The sequence below is a fragment of the Sinohyriopsis cumingii genome, chromosome 13 (genome assembly GCF_028554795.1).
Source record: "Sinohyriopsis cumingii isolate HCF-2022 chromosome 13, ASM2855479v2, whole genome shotgun sequence".
In the NCBI taxonomy this organism is placed as follows: Eukaryota; Metazoa; Mollusca; class Bivalvia; order Unionida; family Unionidae; genus Sinohyriopsis; species Sinohyriopsis cumingii.
Window position 1 is genome coordinate 4,040,106 of NC_142973.1, and position 27,447 is coordinate 4,067,552.

Sequence of the window (27,447 nt, forward strand, 5' to 3'; positions counted from 1 at the left end):
TGCTATGTAATATTTATAGATATTTTGTCATAGTGTACCATAAGAATAGTATAATGGGGTTTTAAATAGCTGACAACAGTTTTACATAAGATTAGCATAATGGGATTTAAATAGCTGACAACAGTTTTGCATAAGATTAGCATAATGGGATTTTAAGCTGATAACAGTGTTACACAAGATTAGCATAATGGGAATTAGATAGTGGTAACAGTGTAACATAAGATTAGTATAATGGGATTTTAAATAGTGATAACACTGTAGCATAATGAGATTTAAATAGTGATAACAGTGTAACATAAGATTTGTATAATGGGATTTTAAATAGTGATAACACTGTAGCATAATGAGATTTAAATAGTGATAACAGTGTAACATAAGATTTGTATAATGGGATTTTAAATAGTGATAACACTGTAGCATAATGGGATTTTAAATAGTGATAGCAGTGTAACGTAAGATTAGCATAATGGGATTTTAAATAGTGATAGCAGTGTAACATAAGATTAGCATAATGGGATTTTAAATAGCTGATAAATGTATAGCAACAGATTAGCATAATGGAATTTTAAATAGTGATGACTGTGTAACGTCAGATTAGTATAATGTGATGTTAAATAGCTGTTAATGCAATAATGTCATAAAATGTCAAGAGTGAGTTCATTTGCTTCTAACAAACTTCAATATATAGAACTCTTTGCAAGCTAATTTAAGTGCAGTGTGTTGAAGTGTGGCTTATTCAGTTAATATACATGGGTAATGCAATGTGTTGAAGTGTGGCTTATTCAGTTAATATACATGGATAATGCAATGTGTTGAAGTGTGGCTTATTCAGTTAATATACATGGATAATGCAATGTGTTGAAGTGTGGCTTATTCAGTTAATATACATGGATAATGCAATGTGTTGAAGTGTGGCTTATTCAGTTAATATACATGGATAATGCAATGTGTTGAAGTGTGGCTTATTCAGTTAATATACATGGATAATGCAATGTGTTGAAGTGTGGCTTATTCAGTTAATATACATGGATAATGCAATGTGTTGAAGTGTGGCTTATTCAGTTAATATACATGGATAATGCAATGTGTTGAAGTGTGGCTTATTAAATCAGTAGATAATAGTGCAGTCTGTTGAAGTGTGCTTTATTAAAATGAGTACCTGATTAATGCAGTGTGTTGAAGTGTGACTTATACAATCAGTGTACATGATTAATGCAATGTGTTTAAGTGTGGCTTATTAAATCGGTGTACATGATTAATGCAATGTGTTGATATGTGGCTTATACAATCAGTGTACATGAGTAATGCAGTGTTTAGAAGTGTGGCTTGTTTTGTCAGTGTACATGAATAATGCAGTGTGTTAAAGTGTGGATTATTCAATCAGTGTACATGATTGATGCAGTGTGTTGAAGTGTGGCTTATGAAATAAGTGTACATGAGTAATGCAGTGTGTAGAAGTATGGCTTATTGAATCACTGTACAAGATTAATGCTGTGTACAGAAGTGTGCTTATGAAAAATATGTTGCAAGCACAGATTAGAAGGAAAAATACAAATTTGAAGATGTGAACTTACCATAAAGTTAAAAAACATTTGTATGTATTAATAGACCTTTTCATCAGAAGGTTCCAGAAACTGGAGTTCACAGTGGTCATCTTGAAAATGTTGTTATCACAACTCCTCCTGAATAGTTGTATCAGTATGGGTTATTTGCTAAACTCCTATCTTATGTTGTCTACTTGGTCCTAATGGTGCCATTCATATAGTCACTGTGCCTGCCACAGTGCCAATCTTGAAAATCCTCTTCATGCTATTTCTTATGAATGAGTGGTCATATCAATTATTATGCTAAAATTCTCTCCATTGTACATTTAGAAAATATGCACAACTTCATCTAATACCTGTCCCGTTTTCAGATATACCTAATAACTGCAAAGCAGAAGCATATCAACAAACTATCTTGCCTTTTGATTTATTTTAGAGTTATTGCCCTTTCTGAATGCAGTGTGTGGCCGAATCTTGTGGACACAATTTGTATTATAGTTTTTGATGGATTGCTGTGAAACCTAGTACATATTATGTTCATCATTTGAACATACTGACAGCTGGATACAAAATGTTGATAGTCATGGAGTGCTGTTGGGAAATCAGTATGGCTTCAATATCAGCTAAGTTGAAATTTTTTTTATATTAACTTTACCTGACTGGATTGTCATATAAACAAGAGATTTTTACACAAAGACTTCTTATCATGTGTGGTTGTTCCAAAATGAAAATGGAGACAATCTAATATTCAATATGGCCACCACAGCAACCATCATGAAAATCTTGTTTTTGCTACATCTCTTTAATGAAAGACTTCATATGGTGTCCATTTGGTCTTGATTAAAGCAGTTGTGTCAGTCTGATATCCAGTATGGCTGCCAAGCAGCACACATGCCAACCCCGATAGAGGTGTCAAAAAAGTGTAATCTGAGCATAAAAAGTGTACTCGATATATTATATGCCATAATTACAGTGCACTGTATGGAAAATGTACATTTATATTTACAACTAACTTGGATCTGCAGCAGGTCAAAGTTCTTGGCAAAAATGGGTAAATCTATGTGGATTAGAACCAAAATACAAATACAAAAGTGACATATTATTTACATTCAACACTCACTCTAACTAGTCTACCAGTCTATCTTTTGGTGAATGATTGTGATGTGCACATATTCTGTTATATGTTCCAACTCTTGTATTATATCACTCTCATATTCTTCTTTTCAAATTTGCAAAGCGGTGTTGATTGGTTCTTTTTCTGATTGGACATGTTTTGAAGTTGAAAAAGATCCATTTTCTTTAACAATTTTCATCCACATTTCACACCAAAAAAAGTACCATTTCGCTTAACATCTTGCACCATTTTCTTTAAAAGTGCAGACTGGTCAATTAACTAGTTTGATTATCAATGAATCTGCAAGGCAAAGTTTCAAATTAAGATACCTGTTTTCTTGGAAATGGGTCATATACATTTGCTATAAACAGAAAATAAGGAAAGTACATGGAGGTCAGGGATAAACTCTTACACTAATCTTATACAAAAGTAAATTTTTAAAGATTACTCTAAAATTTATATGATGAATGGGATTAAAGAGATGATAGTAAAAATGACAAACACAACTCTATTGCTTTATCTTTATTTGATTGTTTAGTGTACCAGAAAAGAGTATTCCGTATACAGGTGAGTGTAAGATGCAATTAGGTGAAAAAGAGCATAATGATTACGAGTGAAAGTGGCTTGTTCTCAGTGACAGGTGTCATACGAATAACATCGTCCCTCTGAGTGCCTCATTCAAGCAACTGGCCAACATTTTTCTCTGGCTCTTTGAGGAGAAACAGTTGGTCTCAAAGGCTTCAGCTCCATGATATTGGACACATTCTAGCATCATGGTAGATGTGATACTGGGCATGATAAAGAGAGAAGACAGTTTTAAGTCAATTCTATATCTCCGAGAATATTTACCCAATCACATTACTTAAAAACCCTCCCAACAACCGTGCCATGCAAGCATCCTCGTTAGTATATCACTCGGCTAAAAACTAGCGACACCTGGCAGTGGCAAAAGGATGTAATGGGCAAGATATATTGCCATTTGTCTATATAAGGTAGACAGTATAAAGCCAATCTTTGTCTTTTAGTAGGGCTGGATTCTCGAGGTAGCAGGCTAATATTCCTAATGTAATGTGATTGGGTAAATATTCTCAGAGACACTTAATTTACTTTAGACTTTACATTGCACCCAGTATATAACTGGTTGAAGAACCCAAGAAAGCCTGGTTAGAACCACCAACCCACAGGAAGCTACTGGCAAAATATCTCATGTACCCTCATCGGGACATGTCTTTGTAAGAACAAGATTTTTATTTATCTATTATCTGATAACCAAATTATGAAATATCTTGCAAAGTTGTAAAACTGTTCTGTTATTTAAAATGTATTTCATGAAAAAAGAAGACAGCAATGTTTGTGATACAATTGAATTTATTAAAGTTTTTCTTAGCTTTAACAGTATATAAACAATAAGAAAACAATTAAAACACAGATTGTAATGTAACTTGGATAAAGCATAACAACAGCAACTACTGACACATTATACTTTTGTAAGAGTGAATACACAAGATATTATTTAAAAACTAGAGTACTGTGAACACATTATGACCATGTTTAACAGTTAAATGCTGACACTGCTTTATACTGGAGATTATTGACCAATCACCCTGACCTTTGGTCAACATATGTGGTCTTAAACTAAATTGGCTATGCAGAAATCTTTAATTTCTTATATGATTTACCATGACCTTGACCACCGACTCTAATGGTTTCTTCATTATGTTCAATGCCAATAATCCACAATATGAGCTTAACCTATGTGTAAATCATCCACCAACTTTGGTCAAGGTACTTGGTCAAGAATTGACATTTATTTGCAGAAACCAATTTTTTCCTGCGAGTTACAGTGACCTTTGAACTTTTGATCCCAAAATTAAAAGGCTTCTTCTTTAGCCCAATTGCAAGTTTGGACCTGCTGTTATGTGTAACTAATTCTATTTTGTGGAAACCATTTTTTTCTTTTAAACACACTACGCCTGATCACTGACCCCAAAATCGACAGGCTCCTTATTTATCCAAAGTACAAGCCATCCACAAAGTCTAGATGGTGGAAAAAACAAGTTATTGTGAAAAAACAAAAAGATGGATAGACATACCATAAACTTAAGGTGGAGGTATAATATCTGCAGAATACCTTCCATGTGAAAATGAGGCAATACAATAAAAAAAATATTTCTATTCATACATATTATGCTGATATGTTTCATAGAATTTAGTTTTAACGCTGATATGTGTTTGTATAAATATAAAAATATATAAAATATTCAATTTAATGGCATCAAATTGACACAAAATAGTTCACTAATATATTTTTTCAGAGCAGGCATAAAAAGGATCATCTAAGTTACACATCAGGGGGATCACTATCATAACGTAATGGATTTCCAATTAAAATGGGGATTTGTCTTTTTTCATCAAGTTTACAAATCTGATCTTTATTCTTCATCTCTGATACATTTTTTTTTATAAATGTCAAGATCTGGCACAGACATTTCTCTTCAGGTAAGATATTATCTGAAAAAATATAGTACACAGGAAGTAACATGCATGTATATAAGAGGCCTGAGTGGACCTGAGATCATTCACCCACTTAGCATCTGTCTATTAGCCAAATTCAGCATAAACTGTCCAAAGGTCCCTATGCCAGGAGGCTTCTATTCCAATTATGTTCATCTTTCTTTTACAATAAAGTTGTGAAAATGTTTTTCTACCTATTAAGTGGTTAATTGGCATCATTTATAAAAAGTTTAAGGCCCTTTACAACAGGATGCTTTCTTTATAGTTGGTCCAATTCTATTCAACAATTTTATAGAAGAAAAAAAAATGGTTAAAATGTTTATTTTAACAAAAATGACCATATTCGATTGCAGATTGGCATTACTGGTATAAAAATGTAAGCCTTGAATGTCAGGATGCTTTCTGTTGATTTGGTCAAATACTGTTGAGCAGTTTTTGTGAAGTCACTGAAAGGTTTTTCTGTTTTAGTCATATTTAATGGCAGATCAGCATCCATACTTGTAAGCTTTCTAGGACACAGTTTCCTGTTAAATTTGGTACAATTCAGTTCAGTATTTTTTAAACAGAAAAAAGCATTTTAAAGGTATTTCTGTTTGAGTAATAGTGGCTATATTTGATGGTGAATTGGCACCATTTCATGCCAAGGTAATTTCTATCAATATTGGTTAAATTTCTGGGGAAAAAAGTAATTTAAACACTTTTCTATTCTTTGGGGAATTGCAGCAAAGATTTTGTAAAGGTCTTCATGCCAGGATGTATTCTCTCAAGTTTGGTAAAATTCTATTCTGCTAGCAAATCTGTCATTTAAAGGTGTTATTATTACTGGTAACAGTGGCCATATCTGACAGATCAGCATCATTTGTAGAAGCTTTAAGCAAGATTTCTGTCCAATGTGATCAAACTTTGTAAATATTTTTTTTGTAATGGTGGCCATATTTGATTGCTGACTGGCATCATTTGTAAAAAGTTATTCATGCTTTCTGTCAAATTTGTCTGTTCAGTGTTGTTTTAGAAGTCATCATTCAATGTCTATAGTAATAGTGACGATATTTTCCAGCATTCTGGCAAAATTTATTTAAATCTGAAAGCACTTCAGGCCCCAATGCTGTGCCAAATTTGATCAAAATTGGTCAAGTGCTTTTTAAGAAGTTTAATATAACAATAGTGAAGCACAATGCATGATGGATTCAGGGCCATATCATAACACGCATGAATCTTCACAGGGCCTTACCATAACACGCATGAATCTTCACAGGGCCATACCATAACGTGCATGAATCTTCACAGGGCCATACCATAATACGCATGAATCTTCACAGGGCCATACCATTACATGCATTAATCTTCACAGGGCCATACCATAGCACACATGAATCTTCACAGGGCCATACCATTACACACATGAATCTTCACAAGGCCATACCATAACATGCATGAATCTTCACAGGGCCATACCATAATAGGCATGAATCTTCATGCATACTGATTAAGATATGATTGTCTTCACTAACCTTCACATTTTTTTCAAAAATGTGCTTAATGAGTTGAATCAAATTCCAATATTTTACACTTGATAAATAAAACAAGAAATGTCTAACAGAATATTCCAGTGTATTGAGTGCATTCACGATCCCACTCATTCAAAACCTGAAATGTCCATTTTTGTTGTATCAACCTCACATGCTTTGTGTAAGGGAGATTAGTTGCTGCAGAGATGCAGTAATTAGCTTTGTGCCCAAATGAAGAATTACAAACATGATCCCGAGTTATTAGTCTATCAACAAGGGTTTTTATTAGAAGATCCTGTGGGCCTGCTCTTACTGTTGGCAAAATGCTGCTGAGTTTGAAGGCTCTGTGAGATTTGGATTGTTAATGTAGCTTTGAACAATTTTCAGTTCATATCGCTACGATGTCTGCAGCATGATAGTTTATAGTGATGTCTAGCACTGGGGCATCATGCCGAAGACATGTAGCATCATGTCTAACCCAGTCACATTATCCTGACACCAGACAGACCAGTTCTAACACTAACTTTTTAATGGTGAGTGCCAAACAAGGCAGCAGCTAGTACCATTTCTGTAAGTCCTTGGTATGACTCCACCAGGGTTTGAACCCATGGCATCCTGCAGTTGAGGTGGATGCAGTGTGTGTGTGTAAATATATATATTAAGAATGTAAAGTTTTACAAAGACAACGGTTTGTTTTATTAATTTGTCTTGTCTATGTTTTGTATTTGCCTTTGAAAAAGACTCATTAAAGAGTCAAAAGCGCTTTGGCTCGTTAGATACTAGTTTTGCACTGTTCGTAGGCAGTTTATTATACATAAATAAATAAATATATATATATATATATATATATATATATATATATATATATATATATATATATATATATATATATATTCAATGATCTAAGTTAAAGAAAACTTAAAAAGCTAACAAATGTAGAGGTAAATGCATTTGTAAATATAGGCTGAAATTAGTGCCATAAAACACAGCCTTTCAAAAAGTACTTACAATATATAATAACATTGTTGAAGGTATCAATATTCAGAAAAAAGCATACTGAAAGTATAAATGGATATAGGAGATTCATTCATTCAGAGAGTGTGTCACTCACAAGACATTGAATCGGATCTAATAATTAAATGTTACAAATGCAAATACACTCTAACAGCTGCAAACACAAATTTCTAGCAAGGAAAAATTAATCTGAGTATTCACAGCTTCTATTTGCTCTTGATTTTTCCTTTCACCCTATATACAAATGTGGTTTCAATGTTAAATTACAGAAGTAAATAAACTCACCTCTGTTCACAGAAGACCGTAGACATAAACAAGTCTCCCAACTGACAGAACTTTATCCAACCATAAACATATTTACGCAGTTTCTTTTTGCAAATATGACTCAAAAAGAAATTTGTTTACATGTTCTGTACAGAGGTACTGTTCCAAATCAAATACTGCCAATATCTGGTAACAAATACGTTACAGTAAATGTGGGAATTTCTGCATCCAGTAATCCTATTTCACATGAAAATTGCAACAATGTATTATTTAGTTGTGAAAGTTATATTTTAGAGTAAACATGTACTCTAGGCCTACTGTGTACCATATCAAACAATGTAACATCTCACGCATTGATCATTCTGTTATGAAAAATGCTTTTGTCTTTATAAAATGTTCTGTTTATTCAGATGGACACTTGTTCTTTGAATTATAGTTTGCAAAGAAAGTACAATCTACTTTTACTAGTTCAGCTTTTGTTTGGGACAAAAAATGAAAGGTGCACTGCGTGACAGAATGAATGAAATTATTCATTCTTCTGTCTAAATAATTTCATTTGAAATAATAACCATGTTATAAAAAGAATCTCAAATGGGTAATGATTTAATATTAAATTTATGAAACTCATTGAATAATGTCCAGCTTTTGCTCACCAATGCTTGCAAAAGCTGGACATTATTCAACATGTTTCATAAATTCAATATTAAATATTACCTATTTGAGATTCTCTATGTAAACTATGACAAAATAAAAAATTGCAAAAAAAACCTCATAAGTATTCATAACAAAACAATTTTAATAATAATAAAGTGAAACCTGTCTTAACAAATATCTCAATAAAAATATGCCTGTTCCAAATGAACACCTAGGAACCTAGTTTTAATTTGACTAAATTAACTAATATCTATTTATAGTATATATTTATAGTATATGGCTTAAAGGCATATCATCATAAGCCTGGCTAAATAGTGCTGAGTCAGCCAAGGCATCTCAAAAAGGCATATAAAACAAAAATTGTAATGGCAAAATAAGTGAAATCCTCAAAATACAAAGTAAAATGTTTATATAAAACTGATTTTTTGAATAAAATATACCTTCTCAGAGTGAACATCTCACAGGCTGCTCCCAACTGTTGCTTTTTACAGGTGTCAAGTCTATTATACCACCACCAGTATTCTACGTACAATGCCAACAGGGAACCTTATGTAGAGACGATACCTGTCCTCATCTTACAAAACTGAATGTCCTTAATAGACAGGTCTTAGTGTTTGGTACATCATATATCTCTTGCTAAAATGATTTCTACTTTTAATTCAATCTGAGCAACAAATAACTTGTATAAATTATTAAAGATGATAACGATCATGTGAGTTGAAAAAATCAAAACATTTTTTATTATCTTGCATAAAAACTTTAACTTTAAGTACCATTTTCATTTACAATCAACAAGACATTATACAAAGTCTTTTAATAAAACCCCAAGTTGACATGACCATTCAAACGAGTAGCAATAAAAAGCTTTTCAAAATGGCCACCTTGATGGCTATACTAGAGGTCAGATTGGCATAATTTTTGTTTAGGACAAACTAGACATCACAGAAAGTTTTTTTCTTCATGACAACTGTATGTACCATCTATCCAGGAGTAACAATGACAAGATTTTCAAGATTACCACCACTCTACTGGAGGTCAGATTGGAATCATTTCTATTCAGTGCCAACTAGAAATAAAAAGAAGCGAAAAACCCATATGACTTTCCACTGAGGAGCATTGATAACAATTTTTTTAAAGATGGCTGCCATGTTGGCCAAGCTGAATGTCAGACTGGCACCACTTTCACTTAGGATCAACTACACATCATAAAAAAAAATCTTCTAGTGAAAATCCCATGTTGATATGACCATCCATTGAGGTGGAGTAGTGATGAAAAAGGTTGTGAAGATTATCATTGTGGTATCTACATTAGATATCTCTGTGGCACCATTTTCATGATAACCAACAAAACTTTCAGATTAATGTGTGGAAAAAAAACTTGAACTAACAAACAGACAGACAATGGATGACAGACCTTCCCATAAGCTTTTTGCTTCAATACCAATATATGTAAAAATTAACAACTTGTATAAATTTCCAATGATTTACAGTTTACATCAATTAACGGGTAAGACATCAAACTGGTTTCCTGATAAAGCAGAGCACAATATATCCAAGTATTCTGAACATAATGGTGAAGAACAGGAGTGGCAGAATGTATTGCCAGTAGTTCCAGGTGACATTGTAATACTGTAAAACCTCCTTTGATGGAATAGTATGAGAAGTGATGTTGGGTTCTCTGCATGACACGAACACAGAACTGTTCCTATTACTGGCACACCTGTACAAAAGAAAAAAACAAGGATTCAGTTTAACTGCACTGTAACAATGTGTCTTAACTACACACTGTGCTATAATGTAACAACACTGTAACAACGTGTCTCAACTGTACAATGTGCTATGATGTAAGAGCACTGTAACAATGTGTCTTAATTGCACACTGTGTGTGTTATGATGTAACAGCACTGTAACAATGTCTCAACTGTACACTGTGCTATGATGTAAGAGCACTGTAACAATGTGTCTTAATTGCACACTGTGTCTGTTATGATGTAACAGCACTGTAACTATGTCTCAACTGTACACTGTGCTATGATGTAAGAGCACTGTAACAATGTGTCTTAATTGCACACTGTGTGTGTTATGATGTAACAGCACTGTAACAATGTGTCTTAATTGCACACTGTGTGTTATGATGTAACAGCACTGTAACTATGTCTCAACTGTACACTGTGCTGTGATGTAACAGCACTGTAACAATGTCTCAACTGTACACTGTGCTATGATGTAAGAGCACTGTAACAATGTGTCTTAATTGCACACTGTGTGTGTTATGATGTAACATCACTGTAACAATGTGTCTTAATTGCACACTGTGTGTTATGATGTAACAGCACTGTAACAATGTGTCTTAATTGCACACTGTGTGTGTTATGATGTAACAGCACTGTAACTATGTCTCAACTGTACACTGTGCTATGATGTAACAGCACTGTAACAATGTCAGTATTTTGGATTTCTGGTTCCATCTGTTGAGTGCGATGTGTTTATATTTGCAACAGGAAAAAACAAAACAATCCAACCAAACAAGTAACTCCTCCACCAAGTACATAAAGATAAATGTCTAAGACCCAAACTATTTTTTTTACAGTCTTATGCAGTCCTTATTCATCCTAAAACTTTCAAAATTCCATGTATTTCTACTCGAAGAAATTGTTAAGATTCAAAATCATGTACCAGAGTGGTAAATAAATTCAGTATTGTAGGAGGAACTGATTTATGCTGACCTAGAGAAAGCAGTATCTACAAATTCTGGACACAGAGTGAACATCACACCACAATACAAACATCTATAAATTCTGGACACAGAGTGAACATCACACCACAATACAAACATCTATAAATTCTGGACACAGAGTGATTATCACACCACAATACAAACATCTATAAATTCTGGACACAGAGTGAACATCACACCACAATACAAACATCTATAAATTCTGGACACAGAGTGAACATCACACCATAATACAAACATCTATAAATTCTGGACACAGAGTGAATATCACACCATAATACAACATCTATAAATTCTGGACACAGAGTGAACATCACACCATAATACAAACATCTATAAATTCTGGACACAGAGTGAACATCACACCATAATACAAACATCTATAAATTCTGGACACAGAGTGAACATCACACCACAATACAAACATCTATAAATTCTGGACACAGAGTGAATATCACACCATAATACAAACATCTATAAATTCTGGACACAGAGTGAACATCACACCACAATACAAACATCTATAAATTCTGGACACAGAGTGAACATCACACCACAATACAAACATCTATAAATTCTGGACACAGAGTGAACATCACACCACAATATAAACATCTATAAATTCTGGACACAGAGTGAACATCACACCACAATACAAACATCTATAAATCCTGGACACAGAGTGAACATCACACCACAATACAAACATCTATAAATTCTGGACACACAGTTAACATCACACGATGATAAAATGGAGTTTAAACCAACACAATATGGGTTTGTATTTTAACTGATCTATTAATGAAGAAAATTCTTCATGTTGTAGATAATGCATACTGATATAATGGTGAGAATATAGTTAATAATAACTTACTGAACTGGAGGAGCATCATGAAATTCCAGAAACATCAAAGAATGGAAGGAATAGTGCAGGAAGGAGACATATTTCAGCCAATCCAACCAGAATGGCAAAGACCTTGTGAAAAGGCCACCTGTAACAATTTTATAATGTAATAATCAATATTTCTTTGTGTTTTAGAAATTTGGAAGAAAACTTTACATGTTTCATAAATCCGTTCTATAGAATGTTTTATATTCAATTTACACAATGATCTTTTCAATGTTTTGATACCAAGGTTCATACAAGATCCTTACTTTGATACCAAGATTCATACAAGATCCTTACTTTGATACCAAGATTCATACAAGATCCTTACTTTGATACCAAGATTCATACAAGATCCTTACTTTGATACCAAGATTCATACAAGATCCTTACTTTGATACCAAGGTTCATACAAGGTCCTTACTTTGATACCAAGATTCATACAAGATCCTTACTCTGATACCAAGATTCATACAAGATCCTTACTTTGATACCAAGGTTCATACAAGATCCTTACTTTAATACCAAGATTCATCCAAGATCCTTACTTTGATACCAAGATTCATACAAGATCCTTACTTTGATACCAAGGTTCATACAAGATCCTTACTTTAATACCAAGATTCATACAAGATCCTTACTTTGATACCAAGATTCATACAAGATCCTTACTTTGATACCAAGATTCATACAAGATCCTTCCTTTGATACCAAGATTCATACAAGATCCTTACTTTAATACCAAGATTCATACAAGATCCTTACTTTGATACCAAGATTCATACAAGATCCTTACTTTGATACCAAGATTCATCCAAGATCCTTACTTTGATACCAAGATTCATACAAGATCCTTACTTTGATACCAAGGTTCATATAAGATCCTTACTTTGATACCAAGATTCATACAAGGTCCTTACTTTGATACCAAGATTCATACAAGATCCTTACTTTGATACCAAGATTCATACAAGATCCTTACTTTGATACCAAGGTTCATACAAGATCCTTACTTTAATACCAAGATTCATCCAAGATCCTTACTTTGATACCAAGATTCATACAAGATCCTTACTTTGATACCAAGATTCATACAAGATCCTTCCTTTGATACCAAGATTCATACAAGATCCTTACTTTGATACCAAGATTCATACAAGATCCTTACTTTGATACCAAGATTCATACAAGATCCTTACTTTGATACCAAGATTCATACAAGATCCTTACTTTGATACCAAGGTTCATACAAGATACCTACTTTAATACCAAGATTCATACAAGATACTTACTGCATAGGTCCACATAGTACCACACTTATTTTAATTAGATTGAAGATGGTGCTGATTAACGACTACAAAGAAATGAATCTAGTATCATAACTCAGTGTGTAAACAGTTCTCTATAAAATATATAAAAGTGAATCTAGCCTAGTGTAAGTCTAGTCTATGCAAACCATTCAGACATGATTTTAGTTTCCATCTAAAAAGCTGAAAAAATTTTAAGTGGGGTTTGGGGGTCCTCCCCCAATGGGGTCTCGAAGAACAGCGCCCCCGATCTGAGGATCCAGTGTAGCCGAAGGCCCCCAGCCAAGAGCACGGTTTACACTCATATTAACCGGGTGGGATATTTCGGATTAACAACAGAACACGTAATGACGACACATATATATGATTTAATGTGGCGATTTATATGAGTAGTGGATTATGAAGATGTGTGCGTATTTATAATCCAAATATTGGATCTATTTAACAAAAAAACGCACAGTTTCAAAGATGAAAAAAAAATACAAATAAATTTAGTTCAGTAACCCTAAAATACAGGATAAATGATTTCACAAATGATTCAATAATGGAAAGATGAATATAGTTCACTCAAATAGTAAACAATGTAAGTCTTTACACATAGTAAAAAATGTATTCGCTCAGGTAGCTAAATTATGTCACTAAACAAGAACGGATATACAATCTATCCTTCCAGTCCTGAATAATACACTGGGTCTTACTAACCCAGAATTAGCATACAGCTAAAAATACATGTGTGGAGATGCACTCCGTCACCCGTGCACCTTATCCGCTCCACAGCTCCTCTGAATCAATTTCACAACCAATATAGACTCCGGACCCTCGGAATACTATGATCACTTGAAACATTAGACCCTCCGGACACTTGAAATATTAGACCCTCCGGACCCCCTGGTCCTTTGACGGCTCTACAGCTGGGTCACCTTAGTCACTCTTGACATTCCAGACGCTAGACATTAGACGCTCCGGCACCTTAAACGCTCCGGACACACGGACGTTTCTACCCTCTGACAACACCGGACACCCCGGATATTCCTACCATCAAAACACTCACTCACTCTCAGCCCTACAGCTGGAGTTGTGCGAATCCTTTTAGCAGGCCGCTTGCTGACAAAACCATTAGTATTGTCAAACGCATCTGAAACACACAAAAAGCATACAAATATAATAAAACAATTTCAGTGCTCTGTTATATCCGAAATGATCCCACTTCTGACACCATTTATTTCATGTGCATGTCAGTGTTCACATTGTAATTAAGTCACAATAATTTCTCAATTTTTGCAGCAAATATATTATACTTCTCTCTTTTCATAACAAATCTGTAAAATAAACACCCAAGCACATCAACTACCGGTATATACAATTAATCCCATACATTCACTTGTCTTTTTCTCCAGTGGACACAACCTGTTGATATGCCTCTCAAGCTCTTTTTGCGGCTTTGGCAAAGATTTCTTTAGCCTTCCTTTTTGTCACCACTTACTTTTTGGGCTCAATGTGCAATCATTTCTTTTCCTTCTCAATGAGAGTCTCTCTCCTTTCAAGCTGGTGCTTGTATTGGTGACATGCAGTGTGCATATTCTGACAGAGGGCTACATCGGTTCTTTCATGCAAGAAATCTTTCTTCTTATAGTAATTAATTGCACTTTCCCCAGATGCCTTCTGAGCTTCAATTTTTCCATATGCAACTTTTTTGTAGGTGCTGTTCCAAACTCTTCCGACTACAATTACTGTAATTCACATATTTATTGCAGAAGTCACAAAATGCCAGTCCTCTAGCATTCAGTTCTCTTATAAACCAATTAAATTTCCATCAACTTTTCGCTCCAGCCATTCCCATGTTTTTTAAACCTTTATGCAATTTTTTTGTGTTATGGTCTCTCTCAACAACACAGTACAACACGTTTTGCAAGCATGCTTCTTCTTACCATTGCCATCAGTTTCCATTACACGAAGATTCATTCGATGAATTTAAACCTTTGATGAATCAGAATACTCTTTACGAGTGTCTTGTGCTAACTAATATATGGAACGAATAATTTACAAGGGTTGCTGCAGAATGGGAGGGTCAGACTGTTTTTAAAAAACCAGATCAGAGATGATATAAAAAAATGGACTATATCAAGAAAAACCCGATTCAAGTAAGGAGAAAAGTGGAATTCCACTTTAAAATGGAGAAAAATGTCTGACCATTGCAACTGTAAATTAGACTGAAATGGTTGGAAAACAAGACCCGATATTTACTGGCCTCTATTGATCAATCCACAGTAAGAGATTTGTTAATTAAGAGTTCTGGTTCTCAGGAACTCTTTAAACAAGAGTTACTTCTCTTTTAGTAAAACAAAATTTAACATACTTGTTTGTGTCATGAAAATAAAACTATATTAATGAGAGTTTACCATCACGTTATAGTCTTAAAATTCATAGATATTTCAAGCATATGTTAATGCTAATAACAAACTGCTTTCCACAACCTGAAATTTTAAAAGTAAAAGTGTACATTTTGTTTTTACCCCCCTCCATCATTGGCAAAGATGAAACTGTTATGAAAATTTTACATCCAGCTGGCAATTGCCAAATGCTCAAATGTATCATAATTAAAATGGCAACAATTTTCATGCAGCTTATAATTGTTACAAACCATGAACTCAAATTTCCAACAAACCATGTACTCATAGTTCCAATACACAAAGATCCTTCTGTGAAAATAAATAATACCAATGCACTGATTTAAATACAACTGAAAATGTCATTTTCTCCAAAACCTTGACAAATGATACCCATAAATAAAATATGAACTGACAGCTAAAATATATTATGAATCAAAACTACTTATGCTGTTTTGTAGTTTTATTTAAGCTTTGGAGATTTATGTACTGAAATTGATTTGTACCATGTAGCTGGCAAAATGGCGATCTTATTAATGGAACAAAATTAAACATGCTGTTTGCAGTGTCATTCCAGACTTGGGATGCTGTTTGCAGTGTCGTTTCAGATCTGGAGATTCACGTTTTGCAAATGATTCATACTTTGCAAGATAAATTAATTTAACATCATCCAATTATTAATAAAAACACATCTGCTCTCTACTCAAACTGAAGTAACTTATGATTATCCAAATTCATATTTACATGATAACTGAAAGAGAATGTGTTAATGCAGATCATTTAAATGCTAATTAATCTAACAGTTAGGTCTACTGAAGTATAACGTTAAGAGCTTGCAACGAATTAACCAGACCAGATAAGCTCTGTATCAATTTTTATAAAAGGCTTCTCATATTTGTATATCTTGCTAGCTATATATAACCATCGTCTATTTCAATTGTGATATATTAAATCTTGCTAGCTATAAATAACCAATGTCTATTTCAATTGTGATACATTAAATCTTCTGATGCACATACACACACACACACACACACACACACACACACACACACACAAACAGCTAATCTGCTAGAGCATCACACATAATCCAAGGATTGCAGGTTCAATACCCAACCAGGCCAGCCCATCAGTTGCCCGTGTGTGTCTCTGGGAGAAAAACTTTATTCCCATTTCCTTGGTATTCAGTGATGTGTTACCATTAAGACTTAACATTATACGATCAATCAATGATTAACTGAACTGTTAAACATAAAAAACATTAACAGAGTCCAGAAATTTATTAACTACGACCAATAGTACAATTAATTTTAAATATACTCTTGACAATTCCTTGACCCATATAATGGTAATTTAGTGGTGTATTGGTAATTTAGCCCCAAAATCAATAGGCCTCTCCCATACCTTAAAGACAGACCAGACAACCAACTTAACACAGCTCTAAATTATTCAGTATTATTTATCTTAAAATTCTGACTCGATACAATCAACCGTAAGCTAGATATTTCATTTTAAATGTACATGTAAAAATATTCCCATAGGCCATGTACAATCATCTTCCATTACTCAAGTCCCAATGACATCACTGGGGGAACCCATCGCTATGAATCACCATTGTTCTATCATTGTTGAGTGCAAAGTTTCCTCCAATTGTTTTTGGAGTGCATGCTTTATTAGACATGTGAAAGAGGTCTATCATTGGTGGATGAGTAGTTTGATGATATATTTACCAACATTTTTGGACATTTACATTTTGGGACATTTACATTTAGGACATTTACATTTTGGGACATTTACATTTCGGACATTTACATTTGTGGACATTTACATTGTGGGACATTTACATTTTGGACATTTACATTTTGGGACATTTACATTTGGGACATTTACATTTTTGGACATTTACATTTTGGGACATTTACATTATTGGACGTTTACATTTTGGACATTTACATTTTTGGACATTTACATTTTGGGACATTTACATTTTTGGACATTTACATTTTGGTACATTTACATTTTTGGACATTTACATTTTTGGACATTTACATTTTAGGACATTTACAGCTTTGGACATTTACATTTTTGGACATTTACATTTTAGGACATTTACAGCGTTGGACATTTACAGCTTTGGACATTTACAGCTTTGGACATTTACATTTTAGTACATTTACATTTTAGGACTAGGACATTTACATTTTAGGACATTTACAGTTTTGGACATTTACATTTTGGGACATTTACACTTTTGGACATTTACATTTTGGGACATGTACATTTTTTGGACATTTACATTTTGGGACATTTACATTTTGGGACATTTACAGTTTTGGACATTTACATTTTTGGACATTTACAGTTTTTGGACATTTACATTTTTGGACATTTACAGTTTTGGACATTTACATTTTGGGACATTTACATTTTGGGACATTACATTTTTGGAATTTACATTTTAGGACATTTACATTTTGGGACATTTACATTTTTGGACATTTACATTTTTGGACATTTACATTTTGGGACATTTACATTTTTGGACATTTACAGCTTTGGACATTTACATTTTTGGACATTTACATTTTAAGACTAGGACATTTACATTATAGGACATTTACATTTTTGGACATTTACATTTTGGGACATTTACATTTTAGGACATTTACATTTTAGGACATTTACATTTTTGGACATTTACATTTTGGACATTTACATTTTGGGACATTTACATTTTTGGACATTTACAGTTTTGGACATTTACATTTTGGGACATTTACATTTTGGGATATTTACATTTTGGGACATTTACATTTTTGGACATTTACATTTTGGACATTTACATTTTGGGACATTTACATTTCGAACATTTACATTTTGGGACATTTACATTTTTGGACATTTACATTTTGGGACATTTACATTTTTGGACATTTACAGTTTTGGACATTTACATTTTGGGACATTTACATTTTTGGACATTTACATTTTTGGACATTTACATTTTTGGACATTTACATTTTGGGACATTTACATTTTTGGACATTTACATTTTGGACATTTACATTTTTGCACATTTACATTTTTGGACATTTACATTTTGGACATTCACATTTTTGGACATTTACAGTTTTGTACATTTACATTTTTAAAAAAACATAAATCATATGTTTAAGTCAGAACATGGGGTGAGAGAGAGAAATAGTACTTTGTGACTGGTCAGTGAAAATTGTTTTGAAGCATAATGAGTTGCAGCTAAAAGTGAATTTAATTATTTTAAATTAACCATGATTGGCAAAAATAATGTAACATTAAACCACAAGAATAAAAGAGTGAAGGAAAGAACAAAATGCTAAGGAGAAAGATTAAGGGAGGGAACAGAACAAGTGATTAGGTGCAACCTCAATGCCATAAAAATAGAATATAAACAACTATCAGTTTTACTGCTGGCTAAAGGTCAACAGAAAATACAATTTACACATTCCTTACACAGACTTTATGCAGACTACTACAGCATCAGATGAATTCAAGACAGGCATGACTGGTGGTCTAGCCCATCCCACCGCCTTAAAAATCGCTGACAATTTCAGATCTTAGCTCTAAACCTGGGACCATGAGGGCAAGACAAGTTTTTATAGACAGTTATGAATCAATTATCCAACTTCACTGTTAATTGCTAGGATATATTAAGGCTGTTAAATACAGTGTTCCAAGTCAAGTGGCTTCTTGTAATATAATATCCATAGTCAGGATCGGAAATTATAAATTAACAATGGTTCAATGATCAAATATCCATTGTTAATTAACTGATGGGCTAGAATTGTGGCTATTAAATACAATGCTCTATGTTAGATTGTTTCATTTAATATAAATAACACCTAAACACACATGTACTGAATATACAAGACTCTTTTGAAATGATATCTGTATTGTCAAAAATACACAATCAACATAAAGACAATGGATTCCTTATTTGGTATCTATTACTATTGTACAAAATGTCTGCACATTTTTGTGTGTGAAGTAAATAATTAAAAAGATATAAAAATTGTCCTTTTTGTGGTGATTCTGGCAAGATTTTGAAATGCAAGTCAGTGCTAAACTAAGTGAAATATCTGAATGAAAACGAAAATAGATGTCAGATGTAGTCAACATATTTAATGAATAAATGCACATCATTTAAACAATATTGCAAAAAAAATTAAGTTTTATTGGCACTATCATTGACTATTCTGTATGATGTCCACTACTCCCCAATGAAGTCACAAGCTCATGCATGCATAATGGCTGTTTACAAAAGGTTACTTGGTTTTTTCTGTAGAGATTGCATTTTTATGATAATTAAACAGCTGTATTTTTAGATCCTGTGAGTAAATATGCATAAAATATTGATATGAAATGTCTAACAAATAAGAATTGATGATTGCATTGTATTGCATTCTGGTCTACATTTTAGTACAAGTCCTCCATAAACACTGGTCCAGGTGTGTGGTCTACATTTAAATACAAATCCTCCATAAACACTGGTCCAGGTGTGTGGTCTACATTTAAGTACAAGTCCTCCATAAACATTGGTCCAGGTGTGTGGCATACATTTAAGTACAAGTCCTCCATAAACACTGGTCCAGGTGTGTGGTCTACATTTAAATACAAATCCTCCATTAACACTGGTCCAAGTGTGTGGTCTACATTTAAGTACAAGTCCTCCATAAACACTGGTCCAGGTGTGTGGTCTACATTTAAGTACAAGTCCTCCATAAACACTGGTCCAGGTGTGTGGTCTACATTTAAGTACAAGTCCTCCATAAACACTGGTCCAGGTGTGTGGTCTACATTTAAGTACAAGTCCTCCATAAACACTGGTCCAGGTGTGTGGTCTACATTTAAGTACAAGTCCTCCATAAACACTGGTCCAGGTGTGTGGTCTACATTTAAGTACAAGTCCTCCATAAACACTGGTCCAGGTGTGTGGTCTACATTTAAGTACAAGTCCACCATAAACACTGGTCCAAGTGTGTGGTCTACATTTAAGTACAAGTCCGCCATAAACACTGGTCCAGGTGTGTGGCCTAGAACTAAAGTCACCATGTAAAACTTTTTTTTCTTTTTTTTAGTCATATGACTTTGACTTTTCACTTTTTGACTACAAAAAAATATGCATCTTTTCTTAGCCAACATGTAAGTGATCCACAAACTTCAGTGGAGGTATATGGTTAATAAAAATTTAGTGATGAAATCATTTTTCTTTATTTTAGTCACAACGACCATGACTTCTGACCTCAAAATCAGTTTGTTTCTTCCTTATCCAAAGTGTAAGCCATCCATAAGGCATGGCCCTGGTCAGTGAGGTACTTGTAATATTACTATTCAGAAGTCATTTTTCTTTGTCACAGTAACCCTCATCTTTGACCTTTTGACCCCAAAATATACAGGGTTCTTCCTTACCCCAAATGCAAGCCATGATCCAAGTTTGATAACTGAAGATTTAGGAAATGTAATCCTAAATCAACTGTCTTCTTACTTACCCCATGTACAAGCCATCTGCAAAGTCTGGTAAAACTGTTAATGGTTAGACAACTAGAGCTGTGCAGAAATGATGGATGGTCAAATCATAACATGGCATCTCTTGACCAAATTTAAGGGCTTTTCAAGAGTTTGTCATAACTTTGTTCAAGGTTTTCCTTAAAATAATGTACCTACTTTTAAAGTTGAATTCTGTATTCTTATTTATGTTATTTATGTAGGGTGTATCTTCCCAATTTTAAAATAAATTGTGAAAAGTTTGTCTTGAAATATAAACACCAACATATACACCATAAACAAATACTGCCATTACTGATTTTCCAAACTTTGTTAAATAATTTCATGCCATCAAATCATTGTATTGTATCTTCCAAGCTATAAAATAGCTGCACTGTATCTTCCAAGCTATCAAATCATTGCATTGTATCTTCCAAGCTATTAAATCACTGACTGTATCTTCCAAGCTATCAAATCATGCATTGTATCTACCAAGCTATCAAATCATGCATTGTATCTTCCAAGCTATTAAATCATTGACTGTATCTTCCAAGCTATCAAACCATTGCACTGTATCAACCAAGCTATCAAATAATTGCATTGTATCTTCCAAGCTATCAAATCATTGCATTGTATCTACCAAGCTATCAAATCATGCATTGTATCTTCCAAGCTATTAAATCATTGACTGTATCTTCCAAGCTATCAAACCATTGCACTGTATCTACCAAGCTATCAAATCATTGCATTGTATCTACCAAGCTATCAAATCATGCATTGTATCTTCCAAGCTATTAAATCACTGACTGTATCTTCCAAGCTATCAAATCATGCACTATATCTACTAAGCTACGAAATCATTGCATTGTATCTTTCAAGCTATGTCCATCATTTTACTTCTTCGGGTATTCTACCATATCATTCAATTTTTCTTCCAGATTATTTCATTTCTGGACCTTTTCTTTCTTTTTTCCCCCAAGACAATCAGACTGAATGGTAAAATGTCAATTATCTTGTAGCTCAAACATGTTAAAAATTTTGGGTTGTGACATGAGAAAATCAACTCTATTAACTTTAATTAATCCATGATGCACAGAGAAGTCATAATAACATTATGGAGCAAACATGTCTGACGCAGATGTGTTTATTGATTTTACTGATACAAATTTTGACATGTGACCGATCAACAAAACTTTACATCTGCACATGTGGCTAACTATTAAGCTAATCATTTTGGAGCAAACATGATGAAAATGAAACCATATTTACCTAGAAGCATGATTCCCATCTGTAGCATGATGGACACAGTCATTGCCTCAGAAACTTCCATACATGCAATTCCAACAAATAGTCCAAAACTCTGAAAAATTTATTTGGTTTATTTTTATTCATGTTACTTTAATTAGGCAACAAGATCTAATAATGTAGTATCATTTATTTCAGTGGGTCTCAATTTTCTTGGTTTTGTTTTAAAAAAAGACATTTTCATGGGTACTAACTCTCTGCCGGTATTTAATTTCATGGACTAACATCAACAAATCCCCCAAATAAAGAATAGAAAAGAGCAAAACTACAACAACAAATGATGGACACATTAATGGAGAAAGCTATAGCACAAATCAAACACCTGTCAAGTTAATTCACACTCAAGACTAAAGCAAGCCATTATGGCAAACAACACTAAACTAATAATTTATTAAAGTATATGTACACGATCTCTTCCTTTAAACACAGTCAATAAAGTTGCACCATCAATTACTTTCTAACAACCATGGCATTAAGACAGTGGATGAAAAGTGGAAATTCAACTTAGATACCCATCATTTTGGATAATGTCATCATTCCACATGTGAACTTAAAAATATGACCAGCTGATCCTTGCAATTAGCAAACAATGTTCACCATCTGATGTCTTCAGAGAACATAAAGTACAAAGATACTATCTAAATTAAACAACAATGGAATTATTCCTTGCTCTGAGCTTGCCTCATGCATGAGCCACCTTCAGCCACTAGATTTATTTCAAACCTTATTAATAAAGCAGATTCATGCTGAATGAATAACTGTGGCTCACACTGAAAGATCAGACCTCATTATCCATGACTTTTTCAGGGTTATTTACCCAACAACATCTGTTTGTACCAACCAACTGGTTTGACACAATTCTGATTCATGGGTTTGATCCTGAAGTCAGTGAAGTGTGAGCTTCACTATTCTGTGGTAATTAGTGTATATTCAGTCTTTCAATAGTAATTGTTCTTCAAGCAATACACTGTTTGTTTTTTAAGTAGATTACAGAAATGATGTTGACTTAACACAAAGCTTTGTTGATCTCTAGTAATGAAACAGAGTAAAACATGAGCGGCAGAAGACTTTCAGATGCTGCTAATTTTTTGTTGGGTCTTTAAATTTGTTGTTCAGGGCAACAACAAATTCCATGAAAATTGATACCCCATAAAAATTGATACCCCATGAAAATTAGTGATATGACAGTATAATGCTAAGTCCTCATGGCCCACCTCCCATCTCAGCTCTTAGCGTTTGGTAGCATTTCATGTGAAGGAAACTGGAATATTTGGAAGAAGTCAACCAAGTCTGTGAGTTATCCAGAAATTAGTTCTTTTGAGCTGCACACCTTCTGAACCCATGAAAAAGGATTTATATGAATTTTTTTAACATATGTTAGGAATCATTGCATACAATTTCTGAAGGTTTGGCACATTTCCATTTAAATTTTCTTTTGTTTTTCTTTAATGAATCTTTATTGTCTTTTGTAATGTTTTATATTGCTAAATAATTTGACTTTTTGATAACATGACATTTTAATGTCTTTTCCGTGATCCAGTCATTTACCTGTCCTGCAATAGAATCAATAAACACTGTTCCCAAGGTGGCAAAGAAGGCAGCAATACCATTCAACCCTATGACCCAGTAAGCAATCACAACAAAGACAGTAGGCTGAATAATAATTAGCAATAATTCACTGGTCATCTTAGCACAATAGTATGCAGAGAGTCGGTACCATCCTGCACTTCTCTCCTTATTGATGACAACCCTCTCCATAGGAACTGCAATTACAAATATATTATTAATTAATATATTATTAATTTGTGGAATGCTAAATGATTATCAAATAAACTAATGTATGTCTCTTCTCATATACTTTGTGACTTTGCTTTTCCTTCCATCTGAAAGTTTTTTACTTACCATATCATTTATACATTCCTTTGCTCTTAAATTGACAGGAAGTTTTGAAGTTGTTACATTCAATTAATCTCTTAAAAAAGATACTGGATATACATTATTTATAAAATTAACTCACAGTACAATCAAATACATTCTATTGCAGTTTTGTTTACTTTCATGAGTAAATATTTTTGTGTTTTTGTAGAAAAAAGACATTTTCTTGGGTATCTGAATTGTTGGATTTGCTTCAATCTAAGTTTGCATATTTACTGGTATTTGATTAATTTCTACAAAATACCCCACACAGAACAAAATCAACAAAAATATGCCAAATGATGGTCACTGAAACAGTTAAAATACTACTACTACCAGTATGCACACAAATAAAAGACCTGTCATGGTCAATCCATTACACCATATTTCAGTCTGCGCGCTCAATATCAAACACAGTCAATCCATTACACCATGTTTTAGTCTGAGTGCTCAATATTAAACACAGGTCAATCCATTACACCATGTTTTAGTCTGAGTGCTCAATACTGAACACAGTCAATCCATTACACCATGTTTTAGTCTGAGTGCTCAATATCAAACACAGCCAATCTTTAATGAAGTACAGCTATATGATCTTTACTTAAACCACTGTCCATACAAATGCATCATCAGTACAGTCTGACAATTATGGCATTAACACAGTGGCTTAACAGTGGTAAAAAGTTATTTGGACAATGCCAGCATTTCATACGTAAACCACATTTCATACGTGAAAAAAGTACATGACCAGTTGGCCACTGCCTTCAGCAATCAGCAGCAAGTGGCAATCTTTCTTTGTACAAAGCACATCTAAGTGTGAAGACTATCTGGAAATCTTTCTTTGTACAAAGCACATCAAAGTGTGAAGACTATCTGACAATCTTTCTTTGTACAAAGCACATCAAAGTGTGAAGACTATCAAAGTGTGAAGACCATCTAAGTGTGAAGACTATCAAAGTGTGAAGATGGTCTAAGTGTGAAGACTATCTAAGTGTGAAGACCATCTAAGTGTGAAGACTATCAAAGTGTGAAGACCATCTAAGTGTGAAGACTATCAAAGTGTGAAGACTATCAAAGTGTGAAGACCATCTAAGTGTCAAGACTATCAAAGTGTGAAGACTATCAAAGTGTGAAGACTATCTAAGTGTGAAGACCATCTAAGTGTGAAGACCATCAAAGTGTGAAGATTATCTAAGTGACAAGACCATCAAAGTGTCAAGACTATCAAAGTGTGAAGACTATCAAAGTGTGATGACTATCTAAGTGTGAAGACTATCAAAGTGTGATGACCATCTAAGTGTGAAGACTATCAAAGTGTGAAGACCATCTAAGTGTGAAGACTATTAAAGTGTGAAGACTATCTAAGTGTGAAGACTATCAAAGTGTGAAGACCATCTAAGTGTGAAGACTATCAAAGTGTGAAGACTATCAAAGTGTGAAGACCATCTAAGTGTCAAGACTATCAAAGTGTGAAGACTATCAAAGTGTGAAGACTATCTAAGTGTGAAGACCATCTAAGTGTGAAGACCATCAAAGTGTGAAGATTATCTAAGTGACAAGACCATCAAAGTGTCAAGACTATCAAAGTGTGAAGACTATCAAAGTGTGATGACTATCTAAGTGTGAAGACTATCAAAGTGTGATGACCATCTAAGTGTGAAGACTATCAAAGTGTGAAGACCATCTAAGTGTGAAGACTATCAAAGTGTGAAGAACATCTAAGTGTTAAGACTATCTAAGTGTGAAGACTATCGAAGTGTGAAGACTATCAACATGTGAAGTCTATCTAAGTGTGAAGACCATCTAAGTGTGAAGACTATCAAAGTGTGAAGACCATCTAAGTGTGAAGTCCATCTAAGTGTGAAGACCATCTAAACGTGAAGACTATCAAAGTGTGAAGACCATCTAAGTGTGAAGACTATCAAAGTGCAAAGACTATCAAAGTGTGAAGACTATCAAAGTGTGAAGACTATCTAAGTGTGAAGACCATCTAAGTGTGAAGACTAAGTGTGAAGACTGTCAAAGTGTGAAGACCATCTAAGTGTGAAGACTATCTAAGTGTGAAGACTAAGTGTGAAGACTGTCAAAGTGTGAAGACTATCTAAGTGTGAAGACCATCTAAGTGTGAAGACTAAGTGTGAAGACTATCAAAGTGTGAAGACTATCTAAGTGTGAAGACCATCTAAGTGTGAAGACTAAGTGTGAAGACTGTCAAAGTGTGAAGACCATCTAAGTGTGAAGACTATCTAAGTGTAAAGACCATCTAAGCGTGAAGACTATCAAAGTGTGAAGACAATCAAAGTGTGAAGACCATCTAAGTGTGAAGACTATCAAAGTGCAAAGATATCAAAGTGTGAAGACTACCTAAGTGTGAAGACTAAGTGTGAAGACTGTCAAAGTGTGAAGACCATCTAAGTGTGAAGACCATGAAACTGTGAAGACCATCTAAGTGTGAAGACTATCAAAGTGTGAAGACTATCAAAGTGTGAAGACCATCAAATTGTGAAGACCTTCAAAGTGTGAAGACTATCTAAGTGTGAAGACTGTCAAAGTGTGAAGATGGTCTAAGTGTGAAGACTATCTAAGTGTGAAGACCATCTAAGTGTGAAGATGATCTAAGTGTGAAGACCATCTAAGTGTGAAGACTATCTAAGTGTGAAGACTATCAAAGTGCAAAGACTGTCTAAGTGTGAAGACCATCTAAGTGTGAAGACTATCTAAGTGTGAAGACTATCTAAGTGTGAAGACTGTCTAAGTGTGAAGACCATCTAAGTGTGAA

At 33.8% G+C, this 27,447-nt stretch overlaps 1 protein-coding gene across 1 annotated transcript in view; it reads right to left on the reverse strand.

Moving 5' to 3' along the window:
• Positions 1–5,593: 5,593 nt before the first annotated feature.
• The window catches only part of LOC149784863 (uncharacterized), a 36,823-nt gene continuing 14,969 nt past the window's right edge, over positions 5,594–27,447 (reverse strand). Inside the window, exons 5-8 of the mRNA XM_089978438.1 lie at positions 24,303–24,517; positions 22,719–22,809; positions 12,224–12,341; positions 5,594–10,332 (exon numbers count right to left, since the gene is read on the reverse strand). Coding sequence (XP_089834564.1) covers positions 10,128–10,332; positions 12,224–12,341; positions 22,719–22,809; positions 24,303–24,517 — 629 coding nt within the window. The 3' untranslated portion in view covers positions 5,594–10,127. The remainder of the gene's footprint in view (positions 10,333–12,223; positions 12,342–22,718; positions 22,810–24,302; positions 24,518–27,447) is intronic.